Consider the following 11543-nt stretch of genomic DNA (forward strand, 5'->3'; position numbering starts at 1 on the left):
TATTGTTGTCTTCGGAGTAGATTTCGTTGTCTGGTGAGACAATTCATAAATTGAATGCAGATAAGATACCCTTGTGGAAGAAAATTCTGCTAGAATGGTAGGTACCACTGGCCATAGCATAGTTCATCTTTCGTTTTCGAGAGATTTTCTTCACAGAACTTATGGCCATGAACATCACTCCGATACCATTTGCACAGACAGGGACGTGGCAGGCGTAACCACTCAGGTTAAGTTCGGCTCGAATGCCTGGCCGAAAATATCCCGCATGGGCCAATGAATCAGAGGTCGCCACTGATTCTCTAAAAGAAGCCATATGGACTTGGACACTCTGGGACCCCACTCATCCAGACACCAATTTTGCCGAAGACGATGGAGCATCGCACAGTAATATGCCAAAATGACCAAAGCCAGCGGCTTGCGCTTGCGCAGAAACTCCACATATTTCGGTTGCAGCCTGATTGCCCATCTACAGGCAAGAGCAACAGAGGATAGACCACTGTACATGGCACCCGTCATGTCTGCCCATTTGTGAATGGTGTCTTCATACACAGACGTATCGTGGGTCGGATCTGAAGTCCCAAATGTGTAGTTTGCTTCTCGTAGTTTCCCCAGCGCCGCAAGTATATCATCAGGCAAGATGACTTCGTACTCTTCAAACTGTATGATTGGCCCAAAGTTGCTGTCCCTAATGGAAGTCGATGCCGTACTGAGCACTTGATGCACGCCCCTCGATAGCACAAAGACTTGGAGCAGATCATCGACGTGAGCCCACGGCTCTTTTGAGTCCGGCGGATGGGGAAAGCCAAAGGCATAGACGGCCACAATGCTTGCAAATGCGAACATGGCCTTTGCATTCGTGGGGTTGATGTCGTGTAGGCGCTCACGGAACAAAGCCAGCGCCTGATCCTGATGTGCGACAGCGATGCTGATATAGTCCGCACGTCGGTGATCATTTCTGGTGCGCGAGATATGAAGTGCAGACATGGCAAGGATTCCGTGCATAAGAAACGAGTGCAAGAGAGCTTCTTCAGGAACACGAGCGCGCCAGATGGGATCGGTCTGGTCATTCCGAGAGAACACCAGATAGGTCGCATTGCACCATTGCATCATCAACTCCAGGTCACAAAGGTTCAGACTCGCCAGCGAATATGGACTCGTTGCGCTGTGGCCTCCCAGCATCCCAAGGACACCGAAAGAATTCGCCATGTCATGAAACGACTCTTGCTCTTGAGGTCCCTCGGAAGCAGATTTATTAGACCTACTAGCATGCGACTGTGCCTTCCCATCTGCCCATAGCAACGAACCAGACGAGTCATATTCGCATCGGGCCTTGCGTTTCGAGCAGTTCGAACATGACGGTCGAGATTCATCACACTGCAAGCCGTTAGTCGAGATTAGACCAAAACGTTCCGCTAGACACTGTCCCTCTCTTACTTTTACCCTGCGTCGTTTGCACTCTACACAGCCGTGTCGCGACTTGCGATGGGGTCGCCGGAGAGCCATCCTTCAGAGGACTATCCTGCGCATAGAGCTTGTATACTACTCTACCGCGAGGGATGCTCATATGATGGTTTGCCCGCCTTAGGCAACAGAAATCCACACTTCGATTATGTCATCCCACTCCATCTGGTCGCTATTCTGCTCTCGACAACTGTCGTTATCCATGCTGTGAAGTTTGAGATTCCGTCCTTGGTTTTGATCAATTATGATATCAATTGACATCTAATAAGAGAAAATCAGACGGATCCTTATCGCTGAAGTTCGGAATAAAGTTCAGATTCTAGAGAGCAATGCCGCAGAAATGGTATCTTAGGTAAAACCAAAAAAAGAGATTAAAAAAGAAAACAAAAAGACAACAGGAAGAAGCACAAGCATTAGAAAAGTATCTTCTGCTTCGGTATCAATCATCCAGTCCTCTCTTGAGTATTGAAGACCCCGTTTAACCGCCGCCGCCACCACCTCCTCCTGAAGACGAGGCCCTTTGTCGTCGCTGCCTCTCATACAATGCAAGACCGGTTATGATGACCATCAAATCGAACTCCTGGCCAAAGTTGGCGTGAAGCTCAAGCTTTCCGGACTTTTTGTATCCCCACGAATTGCTCGTGAAGACAGCAATGAGCTGATCAGTCGCCTCATCGACAAGCTTGAAGTTGCGCCAAGTGAGCAGAGAAGGCTTAGTGTCCCCAACTCCCACAGAATATGTGTGCTTCCATACGAATGGCCGCCGCTCAATCCCATTCCCAGTATCGACTGTCATCTGGAAGCGATATCTTACATGAACGAAGCTGAGACACACAAGATCTTCCCAGGTGACTGAATTGGGTGATTGTGGATCTCCGAGACCGACTTTAAAGTGCCTTGAGAAATGCAGAAATTTGCAAACAGCCACAACAGGCGCCGATATGCTTGTGCCGGCATGAATGGTCAGATCAGGCTTCTTGGGTGTAAGCGAGGAGTTGTTCACGTGGTATAGCGGAGCCTTGTCGCCTGTAGATACGTTGTAATCATGGCGCCAAAGACTGTTGTAAATATGATAAAGCCGAGCAGGGCTGCTTTGATTTGGAGGAATAGTATGTTGCAACGCGCTTGACTGGGCCATTGAGGTCTGATATGTGCTTGATGTGTCCACAAGTGTGGCATCATCTGCATCAAAGGTATGTTTGGAGCGACCCATTCTTGTTTGCTAGAGTGTGCAAATGTTGATGATGAAAATGTTAAATTTCAAATACGCTGTGGGCGATTTGACCATCTTATACGCTTTGCGGTTGAACCTGGCCAGTAGTCAGTAAAGCAAGATGGTAAGCACTGATGTATCCTGCTCCAGGAGCAAGGCTTGGCTAGATCCACTCTTCAAGCTTAATCTCAGTGATGTTTTCCATGTTTAGTAACCCAAGGAAGGCAATGCTCAACTACTCGCCGATAATAAATCGTTTCCCATGGTCGGGCAACTTTTCTTGGAGTCTTGGAGTCTGACTAGAGGTGCTCTACAGTTGCCCATCAGAAGACAGAGATGGCTGTGTTAAGCGTAAGCCAATCAGGGGATCAAGCGGATACGATGCTACTCAAAGGGGCTTAAGCACAGTCCAGCTGAGATAAGCAGATTTAATCACATGACTGCGCTAATCTCAACTATCACGTGATTTAAGAAACCACCTGATATCACATGACCTTGAAGCTCAACGCCAAGACCCAGCGCGCGTCAATGAACGAGAGCGATCTTGAAGTAGGAGAAACAAAGCGGAGTTTTGCTGTCTGGACAGGGATCGCTCCTGATTTCTGCTGGGTTTAACTTTCAAATTGGTCTCCTCTCTAATCAAACTGGCTGCGCATCCTTCTCCTCGCGCCATACCCACAGGAATCCCCTTCCCCCAGCCGGGGTTGCATTGCAGCTCTGAGAAAGATTTCTCTGCCCGACTGCGCAGAGCCGTTAGACTTTAAAATCATTTACAGACTTTCGACCAAACGTTGTCCCGCGAATAGACGTTACCTGAACCGGCCAACATGAGTTTCCAAGTCCCGTTCGGATCTAGTCCATCAACCCCAGACAAATCTCGCAGCTTGTGGAGCGACGTCTCGGCGACTCCTGCAGACGGCCCACCATCGACGACCAAGTCCTTTACTCCTCGAGGCCCTCCTCCGTCAACCATCTACGGAGGCTCTCAGATGAGCACGCGATCACAGCTCGATTCCCCTCAATCTTTCTTCACCAAGTCGGGAGGAGTGGATTTCAATGACAGCATCTTCAATTCTTCAATCGGATCCACCCATCAGCCAGCGCCCCGGGCCAAAAATGCTGGTCCGAAGAAATCCTTTGCGCAATCGCAGTCGCTCTTTGGTATGGCAAACAACACGAGGTTCGGGGAATCTACTAGCTTCGGAATGTCCAATGGCTTCACTTCGCACCTGAATGAAGAGGTCGATGATGAAGGAGATGAGGATATGTTGCCTGAGGAGGAAGAGGACGTTGAAGAGGAACACGGTGACATGGACATAGGCGACGCGACTGATGGTTCAGGACACCGGCTGAGCTTTTTAGACTCTCAGTTTGGGAATTCGACGCAACCACAATCCTTTTCGTTGGGCCAACGAAAGTCGATATACTCGAATCCAGGCAATGCCAAACGACCGAAACTTGACGAAAAATGGGCCAAACAATCACCACTACGCAAAGGCAAATTGTCTCCTAAGAAGGACTCCGCGATGCCTTCCATAATACGCAATTTAGCCTCTAGAGCTGGCACCGCAGTGGTTGATGAGCCCAGTGAGATCATCATCAGCACGGAGGACGAAATTTGTCGCATGTACGATGAAGCAAGGCAGTCCGAATACACGAACAAGGACTCCCAGGTTATTCTGTCGGAAGTCTCCGGCAGATTAACAGCTACATGGGCGACGTCCGTTGGACCCTCTAATACTGAAACTGGCATTGGGCCTGGGGATCAGGCCTCGAATGTTGCCAAGGCCAGCTTTATTGGTTCTCTGTTGCTCCAACTCCATCACCCGCCCCTGTCCGCTCCCAAGCAAGGGAGCCTCAACAATCCGCTAGGGTTTGCGGCTCCCAGGAGTTTAGCGCTCACCAGCCCCCAAGCAGACACGATCACCCCGATTCCTAAAGTTCTCCTGGATTGGCTGGAAGCTAATCATGCTCCTCAGACCAACGAATTACAAATTCTGAGGGAGGTTGAGCCGAATCCCACAGCATCTTCTGATTTCTGGGAGATCATCAATGCGGCCGTATTACGTGGACGCTTCAATGAGGCCGCCGATTTACTGCGTTCTGCTGATTTCAACTACGCAAGGTCAGCGCTGGAGGATGGTTTGCCCCAAGCTGGTTACCGCGGAGTACAACTACAAAATATTCAAAGATGTGCCAACAAGGCTCTTCAAATCTTGGAATCATCTCCTAGCGCTCAATATGGTGACTGGGACGTCAAGGGCACCGAATGGGCTTTGTACCGGAAGCGTGTCATGGGAGCCGTCACCGACTTGGAAGAATTCGCTGAGGGGGGAGAACAGCAGTCACCTGAGCCTCCAGTTTCAGAAAATCGCTTTCAGGCGATCAATTTTGGATTGAAGCCTAGTCCGGCTAAAGGAGATTTTTCTTTCACCAAATCTGCGCGCATGGCGGAGAGCCGTGTGCCATGGACCATCTATCAGAATTTGAGGTCCTTATATCGTATCATCCTCGGTGATACTAGCGCCATCATGAGCAATGCACAAGATTGGATCGAGGCCACCGTTGGATTAACAGTGTGGTGGGACGGTGAGGATGATGAAGAAGTCGCCAGCGACCCCTTTGGCCGCGTGGGGATGTTTAAGCCGCAATCATTCCGTGGCGTCAACGATGACCCGGTGAGCCCTTACCTTCAGCGTCTCGACCTTGCTTTGAGAAGTGCGATCAACGAGGCGTCGACAAATTCGGGGTTCCGGGTCAATCCACTCAGTAACCTAGAGGTCGGCCTAGCATCCGTCTTCGAGGGCAATGTAGACGGTGTTCTTGGTTTGCTCCAAACATGGTCTCTGTCTATTGCATCTGCTGTAGCTGAAGTTGCTTCACTTGGGGGTTGGCTGGACACAGCCGGTGGCCCGAAGACGTTGCCCGGTCTCAGTGAGAACGACTTGATGGTTCTATCATATGGTCAAACCGGCAATGGGTCGACGGATCGAATCCGAAAGGACGACGTTTTGTGTGCCTATGCTCTTGGCTTGTTTGACCGAAACTCCATTGAGCACGAATCTGGTGTCCGAGACGGGTGGGAACTTGCGCTGGAAGTCCTGAGTCGTCTGACAGATGCGGAGAATATGCAGAAGAGTGTATCAGAGCTGCTAGATAAACTTCCCCTCGATACCGCCGAGGAGATGGACAAGGCGGTGTTGCTATGCTCTGAATTGGGTTTAGACAAGGAGGGGAGGAGAGTGTCCGAGGTGAGCCAACGAACTGGAGTCTTTTCCTTTATTCGAAATGGGATACTAACCTATTGGTTAGCGATTTGGTGATCAAACGGTGGAAAATTCCGAAGACTACGGTCTCGCCTTAGTCTGCTACGCTCGTGCACATAGCCGCCGGAAGGTGAAATCTGTTGTCGACTTGCTTATCTCCTACAGTCTGGTCCAATCGCTTGCATATCCCGCATCAGCGAATCTGGACGAGCAGTTGGAGGCTCTGATCAGAGATCCGAAACTCTGCCTCTCCGCGATTGCAGCCTCAGACGAGGTCGCTGCCGACATTCTTCAATTTTATTTCAGCGGATATGCGACATTGCGCCGGTTCTTCGAAACACGGGATGAAACGATTGGGCTCAAAGAAGGGCAGCGACCTCGGTTCAAGCCCTTGGCCAGACGCAGGGCCGCGGCCGGGGCTTTGGTTGCCGTCATCAGCAGTGCCGCTGATAGCATCTACGGTGGGCTTTATGACCCTGACCGGGACTCTGCGGTGCAAGTGGACGGACTGTTGACGCTTTTGGGAGAGGCGTTGGCTTTTATCAATCGTAAGTCGTGGACATACATCTTGCAGGAACGTTTCGGGCTAATAGTAGAACAGAGCCAACTCCAATCCTTTCCGTACCTCAGCAATTTGCTATCTTGTCGGCCATTGAAGATCTAGAAACAGTCACACCTCGCGTTTTCGCCCAGTGCGAAGAGTGTTTCCGCTCGACACTAATCGAATACTCCTCTGGACGCGCCTCTTCTGGCGGTCGGTCGTCGGCCGAGTCCTACGTCCTTCCACCGTCACCACGGGCTCTTCTTAAGAAGTCCGTCTCTTCCTTGACCGCTTCCAGCACGTTCTCATTCATTGGCAGTGACATGATCGAGTCAGCGAAGAATCGGACCATGTCTACTTCGGGGTCTATATCCAGCTCCGCTGTTCTAGTCCCTCGTCCCGGCGACGAAGGCCACAAGGGCCAGGAGCGGGGTTGGGACTGGCGCGCAGGGCTGCCGGAAGACATCAAGGGCGAGGAAGTTCTTAAGATTTTGCGCTTGGGATTAGCAAGAGGGTTGAGTTTCGGTGCTTTGGGTTCGGTTTAATCAAGGCGGGTTCTTCAAAATTCTTTGCATCTAGCATGTATGTGTAGGTGGTGTAGGTGTGGTATCTAATGTTATCTACCATTCGTTTGTCCCCGTGTTCAAACCATCTACATTCATAATAAGTCGTTATGTAATGGAAAGACGTCTGACAGAGCATGGTCTTTTTAATTGTATCAAGTAGGTTGAGTTGAAACTTACCAATTCCAAATATATATTGTCTTCGGACTTTGATCCAAGGGAGACAAACATATGGGAACCCATGCATTTCCCAGGCATCAACACGCAGCACTCCTTCCCTGACAGTCACTCAGCCGCTCCAAGACTTGGAATCGTGGATGTTCTTATTCCATCACCCATCACAATACTATTTCATATCACCCAGATTATTGACTTCTCACGGTGTTGGTTTTTCAAGAACAGTGATAGGGTCAACCTCTCACTCCTACTCCTACTCCTGATGACGAGATGCCTTTAGCCACCTTGCTGAGCAATGCGCTTTGAGCGTGTTAATAATCCTGCTGGAATGTAGTAGGAATCCTCGAGAATGGTTGCAATTATATCAACGATGGCTAATATTGGGTTCTCTATAGTCAAAGCTGATGAAACCTTCCGACTGTTGATCCTTTAAGCGGTTGTGGCTTGTGGGATGCTGGATGAACAAGCAGTACATCAGATCGGGGTCAGCGTCGGGCCCATCAACAAGCGGTCTAGAACCAGAGAAGGCCTCAAGGCAGTACTGGCATAGCAGCAGACAGCTGAAGTTGAACTCATACGGTGTCAACACTACGAAGTATACAGTCATCAAACAGCCACCCGAAGAGCGAAAATGATCTGCACGGGGATGTTCCAACCTCGGAAAAAACCCCGGGAGGACTGCCGAAGAACAATGCAGAGAACAACTCGACTACTCTCAGCGAGAGCTTGCCTGACAGGCGACAGCATCATCCACTTCTACAATCTTCTGTACAGCCGTTGCTTGGAAATCCAAAGGCGCTCCTGGCCAGTTGGTGATTGGACAGCCGTATGTTGGTGGATGAGTCAGGTCGGATCATGTGGGTACCTGTTTAGGTAATCCTCGATTGCTCGGCTCAGCCTTGCGGGTTATTCTTGTCTCTCCAGGACTCGGGTACTGTTCTGCAAGGGCCAGGAGCTAATCACAGCGTTGTAGACTGACCGGGGTTTGGTTCTGAAGTTGGTTTCTGGTGGGCGGTGGTCTCTGAGTCAAGGGGCTGGGCTGAGGAACAGAACGACATGATTTGTCCGGGTTCTGTTCAGCGCCCATTCTTCACGCCAACACTGCATAATGCATGGCCCTGCTCACCGATAGTTCTGCTAATATCGAGGCTCAACTGCAAGCTGAACCTGCGGGGTCCCTTTCTGTCGATCCGTCATCAAATATTCCATGTCCTGCACGATTCCAAAGCAAGATCTCGCCTGGGAGGCAAATGTATTTTTTTTTTCTTCCCTTGGGAAATACGACTTCCATGTTGGTCAACGACTCGAGGAACCTGCTATCAAACCAACAAAACCAAAGCAAAATGATTGAACGAGGCCAACAATTGATTTCGAAAAATAGCTACAAGAGATAGACTATGACCCAATAGGGCCTAAGGCCCCCATTATCCATGGCACCATGAGGCATGAGCTGAAACCCCCTGCAAGCACGAGGAGGAGCCTCAAGCCAAACCAATGATATGGGCTCCAAGGACAGCCCAGCTCCGCTTGGAGCAACCTTGGGAGGGGTTTAGAGCCCTCTAACCTTCAACGGTTCCGTCACGGTGGATATCAAATTTGTGGAAGTTAACTTAGTATCAGACTATCAGCTGTCATCGCCATCGGTACGACGTTCTGCGACATCATGTATCAGTTTACTGATCCACTTGCCCCTCGGATCTAACGGCCTAGCGATAAGGAAGCTAGGAACCATTACCATACTCCATACTCCATAGTCGTTCTTCATTAGCAATCTACCAAGTGCTAATCCTCAGTCCAATGATGAAACTCCACTGATCGACTAAGGAGTCGGTCTTGTCCGGGAGCTGCCCTGTGGACAGTTCGGACATGGGCGAATATAGTATGGTGCTGATCTTGACTCTTGGCCTATGTCCTTCACTCTTTCCTTTATCCATGATTTTGCGACAGATTGTTTGGTCATTTTGAACTCAAGACAAGAAATTAGGAGCCCCGAAAAGAGTCACGGATATCGACCTCGACGGATGCCTTGCATAGGGCTTGGGTCGTACGTGCTCCAGGCTACCTGCAGGCCGAATAGGCTATGCATGCTTCATGAAACGCAACTTTTGGAATCGTCCCAATTCTTCGAACGACTTGCCATGGAGGCTGTTGGGTTGCCTAAGCTCCCTTAGGTTTATATAAATAAGTCGAGCCCAGCATCTCAGCCTTGGTTTGTCCTGGAAGACATCCTTAAGCTCCCAGTTCAGTGAACAATCGTTTCTTTCTTTTGTCTCTTCTAAGCCTTTCATTCCTAATATATTGCTCTTCCACATACCGTCTACTATAGACGTCAAGATTCATCATCATCTTCTTGTTGTTGTTGACGATATATAATTTCGATTAACCTATTCGACATGTGTTACCAGGTGGTGGAGCGATATTCGGTGTGCGGATGCCTCTACTTCCAGCATGCGATTGACCCATGTCAGGCCTATGGCCAACGGGGCCATACAGTACAAGAGAAGACTGTACTGGTCGGATACGCCTGCGACAAGCATTCTGCGAGACGGAATGGCGGTCGACCTGCGGCGGGCCACAAGGGCTATTGATCATTGTCCCGTGCATCATAGACTTGTAATTTGCTCAGGAGCAAAGTTACGCGATGCTACTTCTACTCGTCTTTTCTCCGCTCATGATACTATTCTCGGCCTCTTTTTTTTTCATTTCTTTCGGGGTTGCACTTTCAGTTCTCGACTTATCGACTTATTTCGAACGGATAGGCTGGATCTATCACACTTCAGACGCCCGCTCGAGGCTGGACACTCGGCAAATAAACGATTCCAGGCGATCTCTCCATTTGAACTCATTCTCCGATGCTCTTTCTTCAGACCAACTCAACAGTTGCATTGCGACCTGTCTTTCAGCAGGCATTGAACTTCAGCACGCTATGAAACTATGATCGACTACGTTGATGTGTACCATGATTCGATACGCGGCATGCGCGATAGCTCCCTTCTTTGAGCTCTGTATGCTTGGATTGATTGATAGATGTACATTGATGCGAGAAAAGTTCCCACAGCTTGCATGGTATGGCGTTCAGCGTTCCAGCATCAGTCTCTCTTTGCATGTTTTCTTATTCTTGTTTGCTGATTTCGAATGTATTTTTGTTCCAATATTTCTTGTCCTTCACAGCTCTGCCTTATCCTTTGAATTCTGTCAGCGTTCTTCTCATTTCGGGGTTCACATCTAAACGTATGTACAAATATCTGGCTGGCCCCAGTAGACAGCCATCCTTAGCAATCTCACTCTCCTATCTCAAGCGCCAATACCCCTACTCTCACTTTTACTCCTACTACATCTCACGAGCAATCATCCTCTCCAAGAAATCAAACCCCTCCTTCTGTGCCTCCCACGTCCTCGACCCAACCTCCATCGTCGCCGCAAACGTATGATCCTCCCCTTCAACGTCGGTCATCCCACACTCCACCCCACCCTCACGCAACCTCCCTAGCAAAACCCGACTCATCTCAATCGGCACCATCCGATCCTCAACTCCATGCACAATCCACGTCGGCGGAAACTTACTATCGACATTCATCACCGGATCCACAGCCCGCAGACCCCCCCCCCCCTCCCCGCCCCAATTTGCGTAAACGCAAACGCGTCCCGCGCCCGCCTGCCCCTCCAGCAAGACCCCGCTGCTCGTCGCCACGGGCTGTTCCGCGTACACCTGCGCGAGGGAGCAGGGCTCGATGGCCGGCTGTGGTAGTTTCACGCGGATGCACGGCAGCGGCGAGCGCCAGGAGGCGTGCGTGAAGTGCACCGCGGGACGTCGAAGCCCTAAATTACCCCCCCCCCCAGCCTTCCACGGCAATTCCTCTTGTCAGATACCGGCATTACAGTGTAGTTTATACCGCGGGGGGCAGAGGGGAAGTATGAAGGAAGGAGGGAGGGAGGATGGAATATAGTACATAGTACTTACAAGCGCTAGCGCCAGCGCCAGCGCCAGCGTCCCGCTCGATGAGGTCCCGGATGCCATCACCTTGTCCATGTCTGTGCTGTAGCCTGTGCCGGCGACTGGACGCGCAAGGAACCCATCCAAATACCCGTCGTACACCCAACGCAGTAGATCGTGGCAGTCGCGCATCGGGCCGTCGAGCATGTCGACCTGCGGGCAGAGCCGGTGGTTGGGGACGAGCATGATCCAGCTGCGGCGGTGATCTGGGGTTTGGAGACCATGCGCGAGTGTGCCGAGCATGAAGGCGCCGCCGTGGATGTTGAAAGCTGGGTGTGTTTGTGTTAGTCTTAAGTATTGAGTATTTGGGTTGGGGTTGGGGTTATGG

At 50.5% G+C, this 11543-nt stretch overlaps 6 protein-coding genes across 6 annotated transcripts; 2 read left to right on the top strand and 4 right to left on the bottom strand.

The window, feature by feature from the left end:
* Positions 1 to 222: 222 nt before the first annotated feature.
* ACLA_065560 (uncharacterized protein) lies at positions 223 to 1503 on the bottom strand (the record flags this gene model as incomplete). The annotated part of the gene is made up of 2 exons (XM_001272347.1): positions 223 to 1374; positions 1435 to 1503. 2 exons carry the CDS (start codon positions 1501 to 1503, stop codon positions 223 to 225), a joined length of 1221 nt encoding a protein of 406 aa, XP_001272348.1.
* A 436-nt stretch (positions 1504 to 1939) lies between these two features.
* On the bottom strand, positions 1940 to 2674 carry ACLA_065570 (uncharacterized protein; the record flags this gene model as incomplete). Its single annotated transcript, XM_001272348.1, has 1 exon — positions 1940 to 2674. The coding sequence occupies one exon, from the start codon at positions 2672 to 2674 to the stop codon at positions 1940 to 1942; it is 735 nt and encodes a 244-aa protein (XP_001272349.1).
* An 827-nt stretch (positions 2675 to 3501) lies between these two features.
* ACLA_065580 (putative nuclear pore complex subunit Nup85) lies at positions 3502 to 7026 on the top strand (the record flags this gene model as incomplete). Its single annotated transcript, XM_001272349.1, has 3 exons — positions 3502 to 5925; positions 5987 to 6488; positions 6542 to 7026. 3 exons carry the CDS (start codon positions 3502 to 3504, stop codon positions 7024 to 7026), a joined length of 3411 nt encoding a protein of 1136 aa, XP_001272350.1.
* Positions 7027 to 7585: 559 nt separating this feature from the next.
* ACLA_065590 (uncharacterized protein) lies at positions 7586 to 8279 on the bottom strand (the record flags this gene model as incomplete). The annotated part of the gene is made up of 2 exons (XM_001272350.1): positions 7586 to 7809; positions 8201 to 8279. 2 exons carry the CDS (start codon positions 8277 to 8279, stop codon positions 7586 to 7588), a joined length of 303 nt encoding a protein of 100 aa, XP_001272351.1.
* A 1335-nt stretch (positions 8280 to 9614) lies between these two features.
* On the top strand, positions 9615 to 9809 carry ACLA_065600 (uncharacterized protein; the record flags this gene model as incomplete). Its single annotated transcript, XM_001272351.1, has 1 exon — positions 9615 to 9809. The coding sequence occupies one exon, from the start codon at positions 9615 to 9617 to the stop codon at positions 9807 to 9809; it is 195 nt and encodes a 64-aa protein (XP_001272352.1).
* A 743-nt stretch (positions 9810 to 10552) lies between these two features.
* On the bottom strand, positions 10553 to 11458 carry ACLA_065610 (uncharacterized protein; the record flags this gene model as incomplete). Its single annotated transcript, XM_001272352.1, has 2 exons — positions 10553 to 11077; positions 11183 to 11458. The coding sequence occupies 2 exons, from the start codon at positions 11456 to 11458 to the stop codon at positions 10553 to 10555; spliced, it is 801 nt and encodes a 266-aa protein (XP_001272353.1).
* Between the last annotated feature and the right edge of the window lie 85 nt (positions 11459 to 11543).

This window comes from Aspergillus clavatus, genomic scaffold (assembly GCF_000002715.2).
Source record: "Aspergillus clavatus NRRL 1 1099423829799 genomic scaffold, whole genome shotgun sequence".
In the NCBI taxonomy this organism is placed as follows: Eukaryota; Fungi; Ascomycota; class Eurotiomycetes; order Eurotiales; family Aspergillaceae; genus Aspergillus; species Aspergillus clavatus.